General features: G+C 38.0%; 1 protein-coding gene across 9 annotated transcripts in view; it reads left to right on the forward strand.

Annotated features, from left to right (window-relative positions):
- LOC129775234 (MICAL-like protein 1) overlaps nt 1-25,533 on the forward strand; it is a 62,528-nt gene that overhangs the window by 18,371 nt on the left and 18,624 nt on the right. For 7 of the 9 annotated variants that reach the window (XM_055779675.1, XM_055779677.1, XM_055779678.1 and 4 more), the window contains exons 3-5: nt 5,700-5,861; nt 13,317-13,501; nt 13,589-13,653. In XM_055779675.1, coding sequence (XP_055635650.1) covers nt 5,710-5,861; nt 13,317-13,501; nt 13,589-13,653 — 402 coding nt within the window. In that variant the 5' untranslated portion in view covers nt 5,700-5,709. Of the gene's footprint in view, nt 1-5,699; nt 5,862-12,331; nt 13,248-13,316; nt 13,502-13,588; nt 13,654-20,686; nt 20,954-25,533 lie in introns of those variants that run through there. The other 2 variants (XM_055779681.1, XM_055779682.1) reach the window with 2 other exon arrangements.

Raw genomic sequence — 25,533 nt, forward strand, 5'->3', positions numbered from 1 at the left:
TTAATTGCATCGAAATTTTGAAAATAACTTTTGACGAACGACTACGTCTTCCATTTCTGTATTGGGATCTATGTACAAAGTTTCGAAAACGAGAGCGTTGGAGGTGAGGGGTTTTGAGCATTACTACCTCATTGCCGGCTGAACGAAGTGGTGTGATAATCACTTCATTCGTAAGATGAAATGTCTACGAGTTATATGCTTGTTACTTATTGACCGAAAACTTTTTTCAACAGCTCAAACAATGTTTTGAAAACAAACTGTTTGAAGCACAAAAATCGATGAATAACAATACCTGCTTGAATATCCATCTCAGCCGTGATTGGTCAGCAGTTGATGCTTGTCGTCGTCGTTGACATTGTGCTCACCCTGGTTAACCTCAGTTTCTATTTTGTAACCGTGTTGAACGGATGTGCCAAAGCTTTCGCCTCAGAATGCATTCTTAGAACATGCACGAAGCAAGCATAGTGCAGTACTTGCACTGACACGCAGAAACACAGCAGAAGAGAAATATCAAATAGAATGTACGGCGTCGGTTTTCAAACCGTTAGGTGGAGAGTGTTTGTATATGATTGAATCACACCTTAGCATTGCTGATTTTATGCGTTGTCAAAATTAGATCTATCAACATAATCAATGATTTCTGATGCAAAAAAGTAGTTATACCATTAATAGACGGCTTCATTGTTTTCCCATCGTGAACTCAAGCCAACGAACTTAGACAGTGACCAGCTATGCTATGAATGTCTTCGCGTTAGTCTCAGTAAATAGCGTGCAAACTACATTCTTAACAAAATTTTGGTTCACTTTGTCTCCGAGTTTAAGTTTGTGGAAAAAACACAAAAACAGAAAAACGGTTTGTCAGTGTTTCTGAACACAACACTGCACGCTATTTTATATGTGTGAATAGTTTTCGTGTACGATACAAACAAATCTAGCTCACCTGTAGTATATGTATAAACCACGTTGAACTCAAACATCGATACATGCATACATGCATCAATACAATACATGAAAGTGAGAGAAACGAATTAATTTTTGGGGGAGTCACTTCAATATGTAACGAAGTCCATTTGACGGGGAAGAATGGAATGAGATGGTCGAGCCGTAGAGTGAGATAGCAACTAAACGCTCGAATGACTGTTGAATCATGCTGACGGAGTAATTGCTGGTAGAAGCCAAAACTCATTTTCAATTGAATGCGAAGGCGAATTTCTTCATAGTCCGCTGACTATCCTCAGTTGAATATGACTGCCGAGCCCTGATCTTTACCATAATTCGTTAGCGATTGAGAATAGTATGTTGTCGCACATCATTTACACTTTTTCGCAACAAATGGAGTTCAATATAGACGAAGGCAGCTTCAATGTTCGCTTTCAGAGTTGCAATTGGTCTGCGCTGGTTGGTGTAGATCTTACCCTCGACCCCTTAAGTCGTGGTGATTCAACTTGGTCAGTAGATAAAACATCGATCCTGACTCGTGAAGCACTTGCGTAATATGGGGCATAGGGCACTCAGCGGATTAGGTGAATAGCTCCAGCGTGACCGATCGAAGCGTTCGAGTTCAGTTTACTCCTTTGAAAGATGCATTTTTGATGCATTGATCAATAGTGTAGATGAGTCAAATAACTCCCTCTACCTTATTTTCCGGTAGTTTTTCCTTCTCCCTCCCTCCCAGTTGATTATTTTGCAAATTTCCGTCTTTTAAAATTATTTAACTACAGAACTATGTTTTATACAGATACTGCATATATCTCACATATCATCAGCTAGAACCATAATGATTTTTTACTGGAAATCAGATAAATACTAACTGTGCTTCTTACAACTGCAATCTATACGAGAACGCACAGGCGCAAATTAACGAAATACCATCAGTTTCTATATGTTTACATGACTCCACCCATAAATACAAATATTGGGTTGGGGAAAAAGAAATGTCGTATATTGTCAATATATGGCAACACATCAACATATCTTGTGTTGTACTTATCGCATCGGGTCATACTATACGGCTATTTAAAGACGACAATTTGTGCTACAAGTGTCGTTTTGACAGTGTTGTGATTGTCCTAATTCAGTCTCAAGTTATAGCGCGTCAAAGATGGAGTCCACCAAGCAAGAAATTCGCCATATTTTACGTTTTTACTACCTACGAGGTAAAACTACAACGAAGGCGGCCGAAAAAATTTGTGTAGTTTATGGACCCGATACTGTAACAATTCGCACAGCACAGCGTTGGTTTGATCGATTTCGTTCTGGTGTAGTGGCTGTCGAAGATACACCCCGTACTGGTAGGCCAATCGTCGTGGAAACGTGGTGTTGGATGATAATGAAGTTGCCTTCTAAATAGCAACAAGTTGGCGAACAAAACGGCGTATGTTTGACTTTAATTGGATAATTTTAAGTATGTTAAATAAAGCGTCAAATTTCTAAATTTCTAAAAACTACATTTCTTTTTCCCCAACCCTATAGAATAATCATTTTTCTTTCAACCTACCTAACTTAAATCGTACACATTTATTTCAATAAAAATAAATTTGTTATCTCTCAACTTCCGGAGCAAAAATGCCATAGTCCTAACCTCGAACCTCATGGTCCGTAAATATAAACGAATTTCGACCCGGAGCCAGTGGTAGATGGAAACTATGATTGCTTTCGATCTGTTAGACAAGCTGCGGAGGAATATAGTTTGTCCAGAAGAACATTGGCCAAATATGTGCAGAAGGAAGATCACTAGTTGGATTGGTAGCAGAAGTTAGGCCGTTTTAGAATTGTGCTTTCTGAACAACAGGAGGAATAACTCGTGAGTCACATCAATATGGAGAAGATATATTATGGGCTGACAATACAAGACATCCGGAACCTAGGGAATTTGCAGAGCAAAATAGTTTAGAAGATCTTTTCGACAAAACATCAAAATGGACTGGAGAAGATTGGCTTGCCGATTTCCGTGAACGCCACCAGAACTTGAATTTACGTGCACCATGCATTTCACAGTGCATTTTCATTTGATACATAGCTACACCTAAACAGGAGTATAAATGAAAAAACCACAAAAAATGGAAAAAAATAACAAAAGGGTATTCAAAAACACGTATTTGCTTAAGGTGGCACTCTTGCCCCGGGTTCCCCTATCAAATTGAAACCAATGAGCTAGTCTTCTTTGAAAACATAATTATACTTGCGAAAATAAATGGATTCTAGTCGGATAGATCTAGTCTAGTCGTCATAGGAATTTTGAACGAACACTGAAAACAAGTTAATATAGTTATAATATAGCGGCCTTGGTCCCGAGACCATGTAAACTGTTAGAACATATACAATCAATGATTACGAAAACAAAATCCAATTTTTTCGCTGGTGTATTTTTTTTTAAGAATTGGCTGCAATTTGATATGTTGATCATATGAATCGGTTCAGTGGTTCAATAGTTATGTTATTTTAAAGTAATATTTGTAAAAAAATGTAAGGGGTTGTATCTAGGACACGACTGCATATTTTCGACGTAGAACTACGCACTTATATTATGCAATCCACTCGTTTACCACTTCGAATATTATTTTAGAATGCATTGAAATTTTTGTAATACATTATGTTCTTCGTTACAAATAAATTTGATGAACGTCCTTTCACGTTTGATATGATGCCTAGGACTACCAAAATATGTGAACGGAAGAATTGTCAAACGATCATTGTATTTTACATTTCCCTCTGAAATTATTGTACATCTCATGTTTACGTAGTTCTCGAACCGCGAAAGGTCATTCATCTCTAGTATCTGAAATGACAATTTTCCTGGGCCTCTCAGTTTAAGAGTACGTTTTAGGAAAACATATTCCGGTCTGCACAACGACAAGCGAGCACAAAAGTACTCAACACCAATAATCCCCCGACTTGCATGTATTTGCAAAGCGGATTCCCCCAGGCACATTAATTTTGAAGTGCGTGTTAGGGAAACACAGCTCAGTGGGAAAAAATACCCCCAACTTGCATGTTTTGACAAAGTGGATTCCCCCAGGCACATTGACCCCCGACTTGCATGTAAATTTGCAGAGCGGATTTCCACAGGTACGTCGATTTTGACGTACCTGTGGTACCGTAAATCGGGCCAATCAAAACTTGGCAGATAGGGCGTTTGGATAACGCTTGACATTTTACAGTTATTCAATTGTTCATTTCATGAAAAATAATATTTTATCAATTATGATAGACGCGTAGAAATATTTCCTATAAATTGATGCAAACATCTTTCCGATCTGTTAAGAAATGTTCGAGTTATAAGCATTCGACATAGAGGGAAGGGTTAACACACAAATCGGCAGAACAAACGTATGTGAGAAAAGGAAGTTCTTCCAGTTTTCATGAATTTAAATGAGCACCCTAATGGAAAAAATAGAAATGCGACTCTAATATATTGCGATAAAGAACAAAACTACTATTTATCACGAACATCTGAGAGCCACTATATCGGTTTGGGTTCCCGGAATAAATCACCACAGAAAACGACTGCAACAGAAACCACCGCTTATAAAATGTGTAGTAGGCTATAAATATTGTGGCGCGGTATTGTATTTCAAAACAAGAATTAACCGGGCAAACGTATCGCCCCAGGCAAACGTAACGCCCCGGGCAGACGTATACCGTCCGACGCTCGCTAGAGCTCGGTCGGACATTGCTAAAGGATCGTATCCTATGTTTCAAACTAACCGGGCAATCAGTGGATCCCAGGTTTGCGTGCGAGACACCGCCGCTTCCGACGGCGGGTCGGCGGTGGACTCGGATTGCGTCATCTTGGCGGCATGGGCCGCCTCGATTCCTTATCCTCGCCAAATGGGGACTTCGTCCCCATTACATTGTCCTCAGAATAAATTTCGAAAAACGAGAACAAGAGAATAAATTTATAATAGAAATGTGAGGCACATGATGTTTTTCCCGCGCCAAATATTTCTAGCCTACTACACTTTTTCTAAGCGGTTGTTTCTGTTGCAGTTGTTTACTGTGGCGATTTATTCCGGTCACCATCGGTTTGGCATGGAATGGCTGTATTGATATACGTATTTACGAGAATCGGTCGGTTTTCGTTATTTAGTGCAATGTCAATTTTGTTTTTAACTTTGATAATCAGCTAATCGTACTGCGAAATATTTTATTTCGCTCGGTGAGCAGAAACTATAGGAGCAGTTTCAAGCTGGTGTTAATAGCTTGACGGTCGCGCATGAGCGCCCAAGCGGTGGGGCATGTGGCACATTTTGCTCCCCATACTGTAGTTAACACATATGCACATATGTGCATTTCGTGGGACTCTTAGCCAAGAATTCAATTTTTATGGTTTTAGCCATTGAAATTATTGAATCGATACAAATATGGATTCATTCGTATGTTGAAAATTAACCTCGATTTCGCTAGAATAAGAGTACCGGGAAACAATTATTGATAAAATGAGCGACCAAAACGTAAATTCTAGCCATTGCATAGCATCATATGAATACCATTCACGATCTCGTGCAACTAGTTGCTTTATTCCTTAAGTGACATTTATGCATACAATTATTGTAACTCACGGCGCAAGCCTTCGCACATATTGCGGTTTGTGGGCAAGTCTGTCTTTCTCGGTCCGTTCGACCTTGTATGCAAATTGCTTTTACACACTGAGTATTGGTTTTTATTCATTGTCTGACCCCTATTTCATCTTGTTTCAGATATCCTAGTATGTCAGAACGCCGTGGTACGAAGGCTTTAGAACTATGGTGTCGCCGCGTCACCGAAGGATATAAGGATGTCCGGGTCACTAACATGAGCACCTCCTGGCGCGACGGTCTTGCATTCTGCGCAATCATTCACAATTTTCGCCCGGATTTGATGTAAGTGTCGAATTGTGTGTTTTTTGTTTTGCTTCTTGTCCGTAGTTAGTTCGCTCCTTAATGAGATATAACGATTAATACTAACTACTTTGTTAGATGTAGATTTGTCAAAGAGCAATTCCATACCAAATCATCTCAAAGTTTTTAATATTCAATTCAATTTTTGAGTAAGATTTCAAATGATTTTTTAATGATATTTTTCCAATTTCAATGAACTATTGATTTTCCAACAACTTTGTCAAACATTATATTTTGATCAGACATCTGGATTTTGAGCTACTATTTTTGAAAGAAGGATCAATGATTTTGAATACGCCCTTTTCAAAAATGAGTCGTAATCTAAATTGGTAGCAAGACAATGGAAATTCAGATTTTAGGTAGTTTCCACCATAGGTACCAAGTTTAAAAAAAATCGGAGAGGGCCGGGTCGAAATTTACTCTTTTTGGGTCGATTTAGCATGGAATTGCTCCATATTATGGAGGTACGTTTTCTGTTATTAGATTGTTACTAGCATTGAAATTTTGTTTGAAACTATTTTAAATTTTGGAGGAAGCTGCAAAATTCTTTCCACTCATGATGGTTTTATTTGCTTATTTATTTACGAGGTTCATAAAGTATTGTTAAAAATAAGTTAAAAATTCAAGAAACAGAAGGTCGAAATATTTAAGTGATTTTTGAAATGTTAACTTCGAGAAAAATCAACGCATGAAAATGGGATGCACATCGATTCAAGCTTAACTTTCATGTTTTGGGATATTCTACGAACCCAAACCCCCTGTGAATGTTGATACGTTTAACCATTTATTTTTTATTCGATCGATTAAAGTTTGGAGTAAAATAGAAGAGCACTTCATCGCGATCTGTACCAGAAGTACAAATTGTCATGCGTATCATCGGGATGAACGATGTTGGATTCCCAGTAACACCGGGATCCCAGGGAACGAGGGAGCCGATATACTGGAGTATATCTGGACCTGATTAGAAAAGCGAACCATCCCTCACTTCTCACTTGGAATGCTGAACGGAATCGGGATAGGGACTTGGAGCTTCGTAAACTTAAAGTATCAAACGTCAAGTGGAAGGTCAGCCAATACGTATGAACAGAGAATTCTCTCCCGTCTTTGGATTGGACATTCGTGGCTGACTCATAACTTCCTGGCGAGAAAAGAAGAGACCCCCCCCTTTTGCGGCACCCGCCTGACAGAAGGGCATATTGTTTACCTAGAATTATTGCACAACATATAGTGGTTTTCTGGTAGTAAGATGTAGAGAGATGAATGACTATTATACAGCTTACGTTATACAGCATACTGTCTCTATAATTTAATGAGCAAAAATCAAAAGATTTTGTGGAAGGCTAATCCTATAAGTAGGACGGGGTGCTGAAGTGAACCAAAATAGATTTAAAAGCAACTGGAAGATCGACATGAGTAACGGACTCTAAGTACTCTATGCATTATTCAAAGCTATTCTTCGAGAGATTCCCCTTATAACAAAGTATTTCACGTTTTCCAGATCTGCAACTGCGAGTTCACGATCTCAATACTCTGCACCAAAAATTAGCTACAATTTTCAGACTATTGAAGTGAAAATAAAGTCCTAGAAGCAGGAGGAATTTCATGGGATGCGCCCGCATCGATTAAAACAAGCGCACACAACCAATTATCGGCGAACACGTGGCTGGAGTGTGGTGAATTTTTATCTGAAACATGATAACCATCCATTCCTGGATAATTGCGAACAAAACTAATCGGGAATTCATCTTGCATGAAAACGTAGCGATTGTTGCTGAAGGCGCAATAAAGTAGCAACATGATAGATTAATTGGTGTTTATAAGCATGTCCCGGATCCGGGTTTAAAGAATGATGTAGTGTTTATATTGTGATCTACGATAAAACGTACAAAAAGGATCCAGACATCGTAACACCGTTAGACCACAATCTTCAATCTACAATTGCTGTTATGATTAGCAAGTATCACGACTTGACAGAAAAACTGGAATGAATGTGGCATACTCAGAGCATCTATATTGTTCCAACTGTAATCTCAATGGCTTGAATAGTCTCTCACGCGTTATTTGGGGGGACTGCGAGCGAAAGATCAGCTCATAGTTCTACTGAAGACGGTTAGTTTTAGATCCTGAAACATAGTGCGCAGGTTCTCGAATCACCGCAATTAAAAAAGACATCGTATCATACAAAAAGCGATGAAACAAAGCTTAATCTACCTTCGGTATACAGAAAGCCCCTGGTGAAAGTTGTTGAGAATCGACAGAACTTTATAAAGAATTTATAACATATTGTAAAGTGTCCGCTATTGAAAATACTTCTTATGTAAACCAATCATTTGAGATTAACGATAGAATTGCTTATCCAAACAATATGTACCTGTAAGATAACATTCGAACCATCTCCAAATGTAACGTGGTTTTTAAGATAACTCACTTAATCTTTTTGCTAGATGGCTCTTCCGATCCAATTCTCTTGTTGGTAAGAGGCCTGCTTGTTATCTTCATTGGAAGCGGTATTCCAGGATTTCGGGACTAGACCTTCAGCTAAATGGGTGAACAGTTCAAATATACTGCCTAGATCTTGAGATCTTTATTAGAGGAGACGACCTGGTGTAGTGGTTAACATCCGTACTTCTCACACTAAAGGTATCGAGTTCAATTCTCACCTCCGAAATTCGTCCTTTGGATTGGAAGTAAAGCCGTTGGTCCGAGTGAGACGCACCAGCCAAAAGGCTGAAACTCCCTATAATACAGCGAAAAAAACTCTTCATTGAATTCCGTTCAGAATCTTGCGTGCCTTTATACACCTTTGCGAATGTTCCTAGGTTGTAAGTTTCCTTTTATAAATTTCTTCTCTTGGTCATGTCGTACTCGGCTCTCCACAGGTCTATCCACGAATTATTTCGCAATTCCTGAGTCAATGTTCTTAATCTGCAGTTAACTTTTCTATTGTTTGTACGATTTTTTCCAAAGGCTGTACTTTACAATTTCAGGAATTGCCTTCAGCTCATTAGGTTCATTTTGATATGTCGATCATTGGAATCGGTCCAGTAGTTCAAAAGTTTTGATTTTTTGAAGATAGTCATTTTAGGAAAAAGTGGTTTTTCCGACCACCCTAAAACGGAAATGGTCACCCTAACGAAAAAATATAAAAATACGGGTCTAATTGTTTGCGATAAAGAACAAATCTACCACTTTTCACGAAAATCTGAAAACCACTATGTCGGTTCGGCATTGAATGGCTGTAGGGGAGAGGGAGGCAAGTTGGCAAGGGAGGCAAGATGACGAATCGGTAATTTGACCGGTTGTAATGAAGGTAGCGCCACCTACTTTTTACTGAGGATGCATCATAACAAGGCCAAACTTTGTACTCGGTAACTCTGCCGCATACACGCATACATACTGCACGCACCTTTTCAAAGGAACATGCGCTGGACGGACATGGGTTGAAATGTTTATGAAGGCTCTTAAGCTATCTTTGAGAAAGCCAGAAAATACCTCAGCGGCTCGATTAATGGCATTCAATATAGAAAATTGCGACTTTTTTTTTTTCGATCTTTGGGAGATATACGAGCTCAGTATCGTTTCCTGCAACATTTACAATGTTGATGAAACTGGCGTTTCCGCTGTTCCAACCATGGATAAATGAATAATTGGTGTTACATTTTGTTGATTTTTAGGTGACCAAACCATATTCGCCAACCTGCCTCCAAGCATTCGCCATCTTGCCTCCACGTGGAGGAAAGATGGCGAATTCGACGCTTTTGTGCAAAGTTTTTTGGTGGACAGGTAGTTTTTTCGCCCATCCAATAGATAATATGATAGAAAACACTTCAGGCTATAAGGATCAGCATCAACATTGAAAAAGGTATGAAAAAATAATCATCGAATTAAAAGAACCGATTATGCACATTTTGTTTATCGGCCCAAAGCAAATGGCTTGAGCAATGTTTCAGCTCAACAGCGGATATGATTTAGGGGTGCCTCAAAGCGCTCAAAGTTTTGATTTTTTGAACCTCGAAAATCTCGGAGTAAAGGAAATTTAGAAAATCGAATTTTTTTTCCATGCCAAACGATTTAAAAATGCATAAAACGTCGAGATCTGGTGTTATCTTGAAAAAAAAAACATTGGAGATCATTTTTTGGGCTAATAAACAAAATGTATATGAACGGTTCTTTAAATTCGATCATTTTTTTCCATACTTTCTTCGCTTCTCAGGCTAAGTACCAAAAGGTCGATTTTCGGCCAAAAATGCTTTTTCGAAATAACACCAGATCTCGACGTTTCATGCATTTTTAAGACATTTGGCATCAAAAATAAAATTTCGATTTTCCAAAATTCCTTTACTTCCTTGAAAGATTTTCGAGGATCAAAAAATCAAAATTTTGAGCGCTTTGAGGCACCCCTGAATCATGTCCGACTGAGCTGAAACTTTGCACAGAACATTTTTTGGGCCAATAAACAAAATGTACATGGTCGGTTTTTGAAATTCGATGATGATTTTTTTTCCATACATCCATTGCCACCCTAATATACCCTAGCAATATAAGAGCAATATGAGAGTGAAACAAGAGACACATTGCAAATAAGCACGCATTAAACCTTTTCGCATACTTTGTCACATACACGGCCCCGACCGAAAAAGGATACAGGTTCACGTTTATGCTCTCCTTTTTATTTTTAAAAAACACTTTCCATGTATACTTTTAAGATCCAACTTCATTTTATAATGTGGTGTCATATTATCAAGCATTTATACAACTGCATTAGTGGCTATGTGGATAGCGTAGTCGTGTAAAACAGCCTTGCATTCCAGCCGGCCTTGGTTCGATCCCTGCTTGGCATCGTTTGGGCTTATTTAGAGGCGAAAGAATTATCCTGTATTATAAGTTGAATCGGTAACTGTGTGATATGCCAATTCGCTTTGAACGAAACGACTGCTGAAATCGGTTGGACATGTCCATCGGTTCGTTATAAATCTTCGCAAGCGGTCCAAAAAGACAATGGTTGAGCTGGGTTCTTTAACGCATGAAGTTGTAAAGTAACTGAGAGTTATATATAAAGATGGGTATAACAGCAGGTATACCCGTATAAAATGCACCTGACACGCAACAGTGGGAGCGTATTTTACCAAAAAACAGCTCACGGTATAAACTTAGTTTGACCATTGGTAATTACGGTGTCCTTATGCGAGGTCGTATCGACGCATGTGAATGAACAAATGAAGCCACCAAGAATCCAGTTATACTTCCGAGACAGAACCACGTTACCAACCTGCTGATTGCCGAATACCACGTAGCGACCGCCATCAAAATCACCACACAGGGATAAATCAGATTCGGTAGAAATACAACGTCCCTCGTCTTCGTTCAGAGTTCAAACCAGCCATGTACATTGTGGTCGCCCATTTGCTGACGACGTATTTATGTATCATGAATCCCGATCACCTTCGACGACAGATTCAACATTTTGAAGAGACCTTGGAAGATCGGCTATAAGCCGATAACTTCTGGAAGAAGATGGGTAAACGAGTACCTGTACCTGATTTAAATGTTTCTCATTAAATGGATTCTATAACTTTTCTTTTCTGCACATATAAGAGTTACGAAATTCAAAATCGTCTTTTCTGTCTGCCCGATTGCTATCGAAACAACAATGTTCTCGTCGAAATAAAAAAGTTTTATTTGAAAAGAATCCACAATTTGCCTGAGAGAAAACAGCATGAACGAATTTCGAAAAGCCTGCATTTAGGCATCATTACTGTCAATAATTTCAGGTGATTATCACGAACGTTAAGTTGATCTTCATCACTTGCAGTGAATTTTTATTAAAAACGTGTTTGATTTCCATATTTAGAAGAAAAGAAAGGGCCAGGGATACTGAAAAGAAACATTAGTTTTCGTTGAGACCATTGCCGAAATTGCCAAAAACTAGTATTTTGTGTGATGAAAAATTCTCATCATTAATCGATTTCACTCTCAATAAGTTGACGTTGAATTTTATGCTCTGATTTTCACTAACACGCAATGATCTTCAATTTCGACGTTACGAATATCATGACGAAAATGAAGATGCAAATGAAAAATGAACTTGGTGGCAAGCTGATGTTGATGTTCATTTCACTTTTTTTTTATTAATCCGTTTATTTTTACAGGATCAGTTACATAAGTTTAAAGGAGCCAAACTCTAACCTATATTTCTACTAGCATATATTAACATGTTTCCTTAATTCTATGGTTAATAAAATAGGAAACCGACTACTCGCAGTCGACTCGAGTTTAGAAGGGTGATACATTTTCATTAGGAAAAGGATGGGATGTAAGGAGATGTGTGTTCACACTCACACTCACATTCACATTCACATTCTCATTCACACTGACACTTCACACTCAATTCTTAAAACTATCCTTACATCTAATATGTATTTACAATTTAACTTATTCTAATGTTAGTAGGAAGAGAACCGATAGCTCGCGAAGGACGAAAAGGATGTATGAACAATCACACTCGCTATATTTGGGACATGTAACCAAGGTCTAACCAAGCCAACCCATCTCTCACCGGCACATTGGGCTGCTTTCCTCGAGCCCGAAGGGAATTTTCTAAATTCGATCTGGCGACAAGATACAACTCGCACGACCAAACAACGTGTTCGCTGTCGTGGTAACCATGGCCACAAACGCAGAGATTGCTGTTGGCAAGATTAAAACGAAACAGTAGCGCGTCTAACGAACAGTGATTGGACATGAGTCGGGATGTTCATTTCACTTGTGTTCGTTGATAGTGTTGTTCTATATTTATCGACTCTCACTTGAGCGGTAGATCATCAATACAAGGTAGGCTGAAATTCGCCGTATTTAAATGTCATGAACGTGAATATTTTCGGCACTGATCACCACAAAGACATATCGGAGGGAGCTTCATGGTTATGGTTCGTGTTCTTTACGAAGGGTCCGAGAGTGCTTGATATTGGCTCCCAGAGGATGAATGTGGGTGGTGCAAAAGTTCGCCGCTAGTTGTACTCATTTTCTGCATTTTTTGAGGAGATGTCATGTGTTTCACCGACCGGTCGAAGTAGCGTTTATGAATTTTTCAGTTTGTATTTTGTGTGGAATTGTTCGCTGATTCTTTCGTTATGCTTGATAAATTTGCAGAGTACGCGTTTCCCAACATGTTTTAGACAACTATTACGTGTTACAACAATCTTGACTTATAACTAACACTGATAAAAACCACTGTAATCAAATTTTGTACCGTATATTTGCGTAGAATAATTCTCGTATTGACAAAAAAAGAAAATTTCTTTACCAATTTCTCTTTCTTCTTTCCTTCTACTCGGTGGTGGGTTAACTCCGTAGTTTAATCTAAATACTGTAAGTTTATACATTGTGAACCCAACTATATAAACGCGATTCAAACTATCGCCTTTTATTCTCCAACAGAGATTTTGCGAGTTTGAGCAAAGATAAGATTTACTACAACAATGAACTAGCTTTTAGCATCGCTGAGAAACATCTCAATATACCCTCACTGCTGGACCCGGCTGATATGGTGAAGTACGAAGTGCCTGATCGATTTTCCATACTAACATATCTGTCCCAGTACTATCGTGTGTTCAGCAATCAAGGTATGTACCAGCAGCAAGCCCTGAAATACTTGCATCTGTGGATAATCAAATGATTGACCTTCGATTTCGATTTTTGTTCTATTCCAGAGCCTACCAACACCAATAAAAAGGCCACAGGGAAGGAACCTAAATCAGACGATTTGGATAAGATAGTAAGTAGAACGAAAGACCGCTCATCATAATCATCTGCTTCTCGTTTGTGTGTGTGTGTGTTTCGTAATCTGAAAATAACGTTCGCCTCGAGCAAAACAAATCACTGGATGCACTAGCTATACGTGATAGAATTACTAACATAACATTTATCCGCTATCATAGCAACAAGTCTCACTACTTTATTAACATAAGTTATGTGTGCTAAGAGAAGAACGCTCTGGGATTGAGGGGAAATGTAGTAGATCTTCGAGTTCCGGCACGATAGGAACGAATAGTAATCGATAGAGTCTAGAGATTAGGAGGATTTGAGGAAATTACCAAGATCCAGTTCATTCAAAAGTTTTATATATTCATTAGGCAAGTGAGGAATCTGTAACGTTCCGATAGTATTTCAGCAAGAAAAAAATCTAAAATTTTTAAAACAATGAATAAGGGTTTCAGTAAATCTAGCGAAAATGTGTAACATCCTGTGTAATTGACCCTTAACTCGATACTTCTGTAGTCGACACTTGAAAGTCGAATTGCTTTCAAAATTATTTTCACAAAAAGTTTACACCCGTTTTGTCCAAAGTATTCTCACATTATTTCCAAAATATTTTGTGAATCAAAAGTGAAAAAACAAATGCAATGTTCTGTAGACAGCGATCCCAACTCTTTTGGGAGATGCTGCCAGGAAGAGGAGAAGTGGAAAGAACTAGAGTGGCTTTACCACTCTCATGAGACGTGAAAAGTCTACCTGAAACTCAATGTAGCCAGAAAAGGCTTTGTGTCATGAGCAGAAATGTGTTGGAATAAAAATGGAAATACCTCCACGAACGGTTGTAAAATGACAGAAGAGTTAAGACAGATGACCACCTGAATGACGTACAGGCAGAGGGCTAAGATTACGATGGAAACGATTACGTTGGTGCAATAAATAATGAAGCCGTCCCCAACGATAGGTGAATGAAAAACACCATCAAACAACAGGAGAACAACAGATCGACTGGAAAAGATGTTATCGGAGCGTAACTTATCAAAATGGGTCCGGAAAAGTTGTCTGCATTGACTGATTGTCAGAATTTGGGAAACAGAATTCAACAGACTAGACTGTGAAAACTTTCGTGCAATCACTATCCTAAATACCGCTCCCAAAGAGCTATCATAGGCGATAGGCTACGCCACCAACGAAGACTCGTGAGAATTTGTCAGGCTAGCTTTATTGATGGTCGGTCTACTACTGCCTCAATTTTCACTTTGCGGCAGATCCTCCAGAAATGCCGTGAGCACCTGTACTCACGGCATGGTGCTATTCGTCGACTTTAGAGCCGCATATGATTCAATAACACGAAAAGAGATCTGATGAATCATGGGTGAAAACGACCGGACTGAATAAAACCACGATGAATAGAATACAGTGCTGTGCGCGAATATAGGATGGATTAATTGATTCATTCGAGTCCCGCAGAGAGCTTCGGCAAGATGATGGTCTATTCTGCCTGCTGTTCAACTTTGCGCTAGAGCAGCTATACTTAACCTGCGACCCGCTCTCATTGTTGGTCCATCTGATGTTACTTTATTTTAAACTATTTGGTATGTGTAAAAATAACGAAAAGCTAAGAAATCATTACCTAAGTTTTTGACGTAGGACTACTCACGAATTTCATGTCAACTCGTCTTAGGAGTTGGCAGTACCATCTCAGATAGCAGTGAAACGTTGTGGGTGTAAATACGTGGGTCATTTAAGCAACTTTGCATACTTGAAATCTTCAAAAAAGAATTAGGCTGCTTTTTGAAGAGGGGCAAAATTTGTTTCCTTGATTTTTTACAAAAAATTATGACTTGAAAACTATGATAACTACAAAATTCAGATCAAAGGATGAAATGTAGAAAATTTTCATAAAAAATACCAAAAAATTATAAAAAAACGGTAAAGAAAAAATGATATTATAAAATATTATAAAATAAAAATTCATTTTTCTCGAAAACAATTAACAGCAACTTTTCATGTTTTTCAGAATTTTAAAAACACAAGTTTTTTAGATAAATTAATTTTATTTTTCGGAATAATTTCCTACATTTCATTCTTTAACCAACATTTTGTAGATCTCATAGTTTTTGAATTAGGATTTTTCGAAAAAAAATTACTATCAATTCGTACCATTTTTATGTATAAATTATTGCGATTTAAATGCTCTGCTAACTTTTTTTTAGAAACATGTCAGGAACATGTCAAACACGAGAAACGCAAAAATTACAATCGTGAACATTATTTTTTCACGAGTCTCCATACAGAAATATCTTATATTCCAGAAACTTTAAAATATGGAAAGTTGAAGTCTTCGACGAAAGTTCATATTTTAATAAGATCTAGAACTTTGTCGAATACACTATATGTCTATCTTGACTTTAAACAAAATAAGGATTAGTTGTATTTTTAAAAAAAAAACAACATGACAAATTGTTGTTAGAAAAAACTTTTTCCTTAAAAAGGGTCCATCTTCCAATGTATGGACGACTTGTTGGAAATTGTAAGGGCTATTCAGAAATTTGTTTTGGAGAATTAAAAAAACCATTTTGAAAAAATGAGTTTCAATTTTCAAGATATTTATTTTCTCAGCGAAATTAAAAAAAAGTATTGTTCTTTGAAAATTTAAGCAATTTACATTTCAACTTTTCCCAGAATTTTGTAGGTATTATAGTTATTGATTAATAATTTTTTGTAAAAAATTTCTGGCCCTTTTTAAAAAGTAGTCTCATTCTTCTTTGAATATTCCAAGTATGCAAAGTTGCTTAAAAGACCCAACCCAACGTTTTACTGCTATCTGAGATGGTGCTATGAAATTCGTCTACTATTGCCAAATCAGAAATCATGGCAAGTTTTTATGAAATAGAAATAGCAAAATCAGCGTTCGTTCTACGGACAATGTGAACAGAGAAAATATTGCAATTCAAGCTCAACCCGTTTTCGATATATTGAGTATAAACATGCTACTCGCGATTTCACAACATTCGCAATTCATCAGTCATCAAGCTAGCGACCAGACGGTAGCGAGGTTTTCCAGATGGCCTTTCTCATGACATTCTCAAGAGAGTTTAGTTTTCTATATTGGCCTTTTTCAAGGCTAGAGGTGAATGAACTGAGATGGTTTAGAGCCTCTATAATCCAAACCATGATCATCGTTATTCAAGCCACCGTCTCGATCCAGCTGGCAGACAGCAGCCTTTCTCTGTGCTGTTGTCAGACACAGCAGTTTAGCAGTTTAGCAGAAGTTTAGCTCAAAGAAAGAATGTAAGATGGTGGTGTGCTTTTGTATTTTTCACCACATCTGTTTTTCTGCATCTGTACTGGGGTGCAGTGATGGCATTTACACTGAAATGATACATCCGCGCGCGAGTTTCATGCCTGAACTGAGGATACAGTTATCACTCGCAAAAGAGGAACAATGCACTTTTTCCTTTCACCGGCGAATATATAAAAGGCCAGTGTGCGCTAGTTGGGAGAAATCTTGGTGCGAGTGAGTCACACTCACTTACATTCTCTTTATTCTTTGGACTTCGAGTGTGCGAAAATCAGTGTCCAGCACTGAAGAACGCTGATTCGCACTCTGCCGCACTGAGGAGTACACTGAAGAATGCAATCTCATTCGACATATAATCCACACGCATGTTCTACTTCGTTCACTGCTGGGGTGCAAGTATCAAATTTTGAAAACCGTTTACCGAGCATTACGTTTGGGGTGCAAGGATTTGCACGTTAATACCTATTTGCCGATTGAACGAAGAGGAACGACAATCTCTTTCGTAAGATAAAAAGTGTAGGAGTTATTTACTTATTGACCCAAAAACTTTCTTCTATAGCTCAAAAACTGCTTTGAAAGCAAGCTGTTGGAATCACAAAAACTATAAACATGCTTGAAAGTCAATCGAAGTCAAGATTGGTCAGTGGTTGATGCATGTCTTTGGATGTCCGTAAAAGCACTATAAATATAATGCTCGTGTTAAACGAACGTACAAAATCTTTAGCCTCTGAATGCTGGTGGATCACACCATTGAAGGGAATGGCATGTCTTTCGGCTGTTTTTCAAGGATACCCTTTGGATTCATACACTTGGGAAATAAAAACACTTGGAATACAGTCTAATCAACTGTTTTATTATGCGATGTTGCTCGATGAATGGTTGGAAATGGAATGAAAATTCTGTTAGAAGTGATCTCCTGTACGACTTATTTGTTTGTATCAGTTTCATTTAATGCTGTGCGTCGAGATATAATGCTGTCTGTATATGTGTTATGCACCACACATTGCATTTCAGAGGGAAGGGAGTTGTTTGTAAGGGAATAAGGATAGAGTGGACATCGAAATCTATTTCATGGGATACTTGGTCATCATCCGCGCTGTCGGTCGCGAACCAATGCATTCTCAGAACATGCGCGAAGTAAGCATAATGCAGAGCTTGTACTGGCAGGCAGAAATGAAACAGAAGAGAAATATTAAATAGGACGTACCGGGTCGGTCGTATGATTGAATCACGCGTACGAGTTGTTGATTTTAGGCTTTATCAAATAAATAACGCTGTGTGGGGAACGAATATGTAATCGTCTCGGGCTGCACTGTGTCTAGCACGAAAATAATATTCGCGATGAATGCTGAATACGCTACGTGCATTGACAACAAGGACACAAATCTCGTGTATTGTTCTCGCCAGAACAATAATGATTCAAGAATCACCTATCTTCAACTGCTTTCACGAAACCACGCAAACCTATCGGTTCTTTTTAGGGCCACCAAAAATTCGACTGGAGAGTTATTTAAAAAAAAATATGCATTCTAAAATAATATCAGAAATCATCAAAAGCGAATTGACTTTTATATTTATAACTTTTTGATGGGAGGGAGCATCTTTGATTTTAGGAATGTGTTAAAATTTAATGGTGTAATGATTATGAGGTTTTGAATAATATAGACCATACTCATACTCTCTAAATTTCTCAGTTCATTCACCTAAACGAAACTCGGCTTTAAGAAAGGCCACATGTAAAGCATCGTTGCCACCCGGTCGCTACCAGGATGACCTACCAGGATAAATAGTGTATGACCTATTTGATAACTTTTTTCGTACGATCATTCAATTTTCGTGAATTCGAGCATTGTTTCGGGGCTGAAAGTAGCGTTTGAGTGCAGCGCATCTCAAGCAAGATGCGAAGAAGGCATTTTTCAGCGGTGTGAGCTGCGATTTTTGGTGGAAAGCTGAGGGTGAAATTTGTTCCGCAGCGGTTGCTATCGTTGCTGCCATCCCGCCACACACCCGATTCGGTTCGGATTTTCCGTTGCCGTTTCAATTGTTCTTTGCAGCGTTGTTTTTGGGAGCGTTGGAAATTTTAATGTTGAGTTGAGTTGAGTGTTTCAGTGTCGCTCCAACAGTACATTTTAATTCTGAAATTGGCGTTTTCTTGCTCCGCGAAACATTCGTGCCCTTCACTCAGTGAAAGAATTCATTCATCGGCCCTTGTCAGTGCTACCAAATGTTTATACTCAAGTGTTTCATTCTTAATTTTGTATAATGTTCGTTTCTTGCCGTTCATGACTTTGAAGTCCTACGTTAACAATGCGGTCATGTCTTGGCCACCACCCTTTTCACTTATTTTTTGTGGCCCTTTGAAAAAAGTTGAGTACCGCTGCGCTAGAAGGTGCTATGAGACGAGCGACGTTTAACTTACGTGGCACAATTTCCAACATATCTGGTTAATTCGTTTGCTTTACGGATTACTTGGACATTTTCGGCAGAACATTTGTGACGGTAGCTGAACATTACACCAGACTTAAGCAGAGAGAGTTGGACTGAGAATAAAGACGTCCAGAATCAAATATATGCTGGCTTCCGGATCCAAGCTTGACAAAGCCTGATTGTGCCGTAGTTTAATGATCGATGGCGATGATTTTGAGATGGTGAACCAATTTGTCCAATTAGACTCAATGGTAACGATTGACAATTATACCAGTCGCGAGAACCGGAGACGCAATAACAATGGGGATCGTGCCTACTATGGTCTCCACAAACACTTGAGGTCAATGAGGAATAGTGCGAAATGTTCCCTGAACAAAGACGAGCTATCCTCTTTCCATCTTCGGGAGTTTACTTGAGGACGGCTATGGAGGCGAAGGATGGACGCAACCCAGTATCCATAAAGTGGGCAAAGCTGGGGGATATTCCGGGACATGTTAAAAGAATGCTGGACAACTATTCTGAAACAATTGTGTTCATTGGAAAACCGACGGTTACGAGACGACGAAAATCGTAGCAAGTAAGGAGCAGGATCTGGTGAGCACGGGTTGGCTGCGGAAATGGAGAGAGAAACCCAAGAACCGAGTTGATCGGAGAAATATAGTGAATCAGGCAATATTGTAGAAGACGTTAGGCCTAAAATAATAGCGAAATTCTCGAAGAGATGAATGTTTTAGCGGGAGAGGGATGAAAACAGTAAATATCCTATTGAGAAACAAATCACATCGGAGGATGAGGACGACGAGGAGTACAAGGAGTTTTAATAGTGTGGCTTCCCCGGATATCAATATGTGATTTTGATTTCCTTCGCACGTATGGATAAGGCTAACGCAACTGACCAGAAAGCACTTTGGTGTAGAGAGACTGTTCTGGATAAAACATGCTTAGGGACATAGGAAAACATAAGAAAAGGTCTGAAAAGCTATCTAACAATTGCAAATAATTCACCTCTTGGTGAAGTGTGACACAATATATTTTTATATTTATCCTGGAGTGCTTCGTACTTATGTGAACGGTTTACTGAAAAGGTGTTCAATAAAAATAACCTAACACAACCTAGAATCACAAACATAATGGTAACTGCACGAGAAATAGTTCCACGCACTTGTTTAACACAACCTAGATTTATTTACACTAATCGTGCCCCGATTTTCATAACCGTAGAATTGTTGTGTTACGACGAACTTACCTACCTACCTACCAGTGCGATCATGTTGCTCACTTGTGTTTGTCTTTTCTTCTTCTCTTTATTTTTTCATAATTGTAGGAAGATAATAGTTTGGATATTGTGGGTCAATATAAACCAGAAATTTTCTGCTAAAAAACAACAAAAGAAAACAAAAACCTACTAGACTACAGAAACAAAAACCCAAATCAAACAAATTTCGATCACGACCGAACAAAACAAAAAGCTGTATATCATCACAGATCATAAAAAAAATCTATCTAGACAAACGCACCCGGCATCTCATCGTTATTTAGTAGAAAATCTAAGCATCTCCTTGTACGGCTGAAACGTGTGGTAATTATACAGGTAAATCTTATATTAACATTTAAGAAAGTAGCTATTTTTTTAGTAATTCGTTCCAATGGTTTCACTGAACAGCGATAAACTTTAGTTGGTTCTGTTGTAGTGCGAACTAGACTCTCCGGGGTTCTGCCGTTGTTTCTTCTTCTATTTCGTTTTCTAATCATCCTCATTCAGACACACCATGCTTTGAATGTTATTTTTCATGTTTTTTTTTGCTTTTCGTGTAGCGCTGTAGCCCATGAGTGTTCATTTGCCAGTAATTTTTTTTTTCAGTATTCAGTGATAAGTTTGTTATAACGAACGTTGTTATAATGTCTTTCATTTTCTTTGTTATATAATGGACTGCCTAACGGGAATTTACTGGAAAAACTTTTGCGATTTATCTCAAATATGACCATTGTATTTTTCATTATTTTGTATCACTTCTTCCTCGTTGCGGATTGTTGTCAGAACCAAGGCGCCTCTATATATACCAGGTGAAACAATCATATGAAATGCACTTTCAGCCATATTGGAATTGCTGTCGGTATTGTTTACAAACAGCATCAGAACGCTGCCGGCGGCTCTCTACAAACTGCTACAACGCTTATTCGAACGATGCCTACTATGTTCGGCTTTCGTGAATTTATGTGAAACAGAAGGGATGATTCTGTAGAATTTCATTCTCATTTCCACTACTCTCGCATGTGGAAATACAAAAATGGCGTATCCTAGCAATAACAGAACAAACAACCCCCGCTCCACAAACCGTAATCCCCTTCTTATTGAAGTGATGATGTTGCTTCACCTGTTGTACATTGATATAAGCGCCTTGGTCAGAACGAGAAATAAGTTTAGTAGATTTAACCGCAGTTTCGATGAAGGAGGGGTCTAATTATTACTGTGAACAGCGATAATTGAACATCCGTCATGATGAGTTAGGTTGATGAATGAGGCAGCTGGAAACATAAAAATAAACCGAGCATAATAATTATCGAGAAAATAAGAGGAGAACTTTTCATGGCAGATCTAATACGTTGTACTCATCGACTTATAGTTCAGATTTCAAATACAAAACTCGCATTCTTATTGTCTAATTTTGTTTCTTTATCAAACCTTCGACATCGGGATCCTGTTCCGCGTGCTGCAAACGCTGCAAAGGCGATGATCTTTGACCTTACTGATCCCCTTCAAGGGCAATTTGTAGACATTCGTAATTGGCGAACGAGAACGTGTAAACGTGATAGCCTTACATTTGTCACGGAAAATTGTTAACACATTTTAGGCCAAGCGTTCGAAAAATCGAACAGCAACTTTGATCATTATTCAAGGTAATGGGAAGCAACCGTATGGTAAGGTTTTGGCAGCAAATGATAGCTTAGTCTATTAGCTATCAATTTCATTCTATTTTATGTAACTTTATTGGGCAACAGATTTGAACTAAAGCAACTATGTGCAGAAAGAACATAACCTCACATAACCTAACAAGGAACAAAACCTTATAAAATTCAAAAATATGTGAAATTTTCTACAGTATTACTTAGATAAGAGATCGCAAATTGTGATGTAGGAAAAAAAATCATTGGATTGAACCTCCTACATGAACAAAAATGTAGATTTTGGCCAATGTTTTTGTTCGACGATTTTTCGATTTTTTGTCATTTACGGAAAACGGGAGAACGGAAAAAATAATTCTTGAAGATTGGGGTTTCTGTAACACTAATAATCGAATTTACACCAATGGCTTTTGTTAATTTTTTTTTTCGTCTTGATCGTTAATGGATTAATGTTACTCACATACATGCTGATGTTGATTAAAACGACAATGGGAAGGTACGCGATAGATAAGGCTTCATTCATTTAGAAACCGGAATCACAAAACCAATTGTACCTCGGGATTAGTTACAGATACAAATAAAGTTTTATATCAAAACGTAGATAATTTATTATTCTTTTCATAAAAAAATATCGAAAAAAAATTACAGTTCTGAATCATATTTCGGACAACATCATATTTCGGGCACTTTATTCTAATATCTTGAAATGCTTAATGCACTGATGATATAACTATCAAATTAATATCACAATTGCTTCTTCAGGGTAATTCCTTGGTTTCACTTTCGTTTCACATGAGAACTACATTTGAATTATAACATAATCGGCAGAAATCTTACAACACTACTCATTACCGTTTGTGTTTGACGTTTCCTTAGCGTGAGCACGTATAGTTCATCCGTTCATAAATATTTAAATTTCTCTCGTGTTTTATCAGTTCTCATCATCGTTAACAGTTTACTGTGATTGCTTGGTAAGTGTTTCACAGTTGACTATAAAATATAATCAAGTGTAATGTAATTTTTGTCCAAAAAATTACAAAATAATGTGTCCGAAATCTGAATTCAATCTGTCCGAAATTTGATTTAGTGTCCGAAGTTTGATTCTCATTCGCTTCATTTGAAAAGCATTTTATTCGATGATTTTTTTATGTTTTCAATCAAATAGGTACCAAAGTAGAAAGCTTAAAAGCATATTGAACGAATTCATTAAAAATATTTACCAAATAATACCTGTGCATAAAGTTTAGATCTGTTTTCTGTATCATATGCCTTAAGCGTCCGAAATATGATTCGGAACAGTATTCAGTTAAAGTTTTGATGAATTTTCGTTCTTTTCTTCGGATACCCTCCATCAGTTTGGACTGTCCGTTGGTCAATTTTATCCGGCTAATTTGATTTGATGATGATAATGTGGTGATATGCATTCTATTTGTACCTTTATTCTGCTTTCAAGTGTATATGCACACAAACTTCCTCCTCCTCACTCACACATCCGTACACGATGGATGGTATTTAGCCCTTTCACGGCAGAGGGAAATATTTTTCCCTTCTACAGAAATCGTTATCGATTGTTCAGTTATTATTGAATCGATATGTTTTTTACTGAATATCAAAATAAAACTGTCAAACATGGTCCGGTGTGACTAATTGACATTTTTAATTCGACGGTCGATTGACTGTTCATTTTATGATGTTCATCAATGACACAGCACATACGTCTCCATAAGTAGTCATACGATGGTGACCAGTAGCAAGACTGGTCACGATACCACTGAAGCAGCTTGCGATTATCATGAAAGGAAAACCCGTTAATGGGAATGCGTAAAAAGAATTAGGATTCACTGTGGTGAGTGAGGTGATTCTGAAAACGTGAACTCTCAACTATTCGGTGAAACGAGATTTCGAAAATAGTAGCCATTCTGACCTGAGAAAGGCATTGAGAAAACTCTTTGAAAAACTCTCGAACTGTGTATTTTTATTCATCGCTCGTATTACATTTCATATTTTTCCAACAATTCTTGACCGAGGTTATTTTTGGCAACCTGAGAAGGTCGCCGAGAAACTCCTTCAATATTCCTTTAATAGACGATGAATTTTTCAACGGAGGGAGTTTCTGTCTTAGGGGTTTATCCATTTCTTCCTTAGCATAATAACCATAGATAACATCTATTAAAACCATCCTCCTTAGGGGCTTCGGAACCTCTGCTCTGAATCTCAATAGTTTCAGGTTCTTTTTCGGACATGCTACCATAAAGATCCGTCATTTGCAGGCGGAGTTGCGAACTAGCCAACTTTTCATAACCTGTTCTGAAGTAAAGCGTATTCCTCAACGCGATCCATCCATTGAAACAAATGGTAGTCGGAAGGAACAAGGTATGAGTATTAAAGTGGGTGAACCGGAGTTTCCCATCCATTACTTTCCAAATAGTTTTTGCCATGAACAGTAACATGAGGTCGAGCGTTGTAATGATGGAATATTATCGACTCGTGTCTGGTTGCATACTCTGGACGTTTTTAAGCAATAGCTCGCTTTAAACGAATCCGGACACTTTTTAATTTTAACACCAAAATTATCACTTTTAAATCATCCAAAACATTTCCTACAAAATCTATCCGAGTAACCTCATGGAAACAGAAAATCAAAATCTCCCGTAAGTGGTGCTTATTTGCGACGAAAATGGACTAGTTCAATTTTTACTTTCAACGCAGTAAAAATTGAACTAGTTGTTCAAAACTCAAAGACTTGTAAACAATTTTTGGTTGACAGATGTCGACACTTCAGCAAAAATCATTAGTCGTCGTCGACTATTTGTAACACCCCTAAGTTTTAAGTATAGTTTGCACCTCATTAGTCAGAAACATTTCTTCACTTATATGGTCTCTAACGTCGAAAGACACAAAGGACAACGTAGACGGTTATCGACTTGTAGTTTAGCCACAACATCATCAGTTCCAAGAAAATTTTTAGCGGGCTGTTCTTGTGCTGGTTATACTTCTTAATCTTCTTTACAAATCTTTGCACATCCAGAATCCTATCTAGCTAAAGGTCATCATTTGAAAATGGTCCCTTTTTTCCCGTTCTCTCTCTATCTCTATTTCTCTTTATCCATTTTTTCCCTCTCTTTGTCTCTACTCCCTTCCCTTTTTTTCTTCTCTCTCTCTCTTTCTCTCTCTTTCTCTCTCTCTCTCTCTCTCTCTCTCTCTCTTTCTCTCACTCTCTCTCTCTCTCTCTCTCTCTCTCTTCTCTCTCTCTTTTTTTCTCTCTCT

Source organism: Toxorhynchites rutilus, chromosome 3 (genome assembly GCF_029784135.1).
Source record: "Toxorhynchites rutilus septentrionalis strain SRP chromosome 3, ASM2978413v1, whole genome shotgun sequence".
Taxonomy (NCBI): domain Eukaryota; kingdom Metazoa; phylum Arthropoda; class Insecta; order Diptera; family Culicidae; genus Toxorhynchites; species Toxorhynchites rutilus.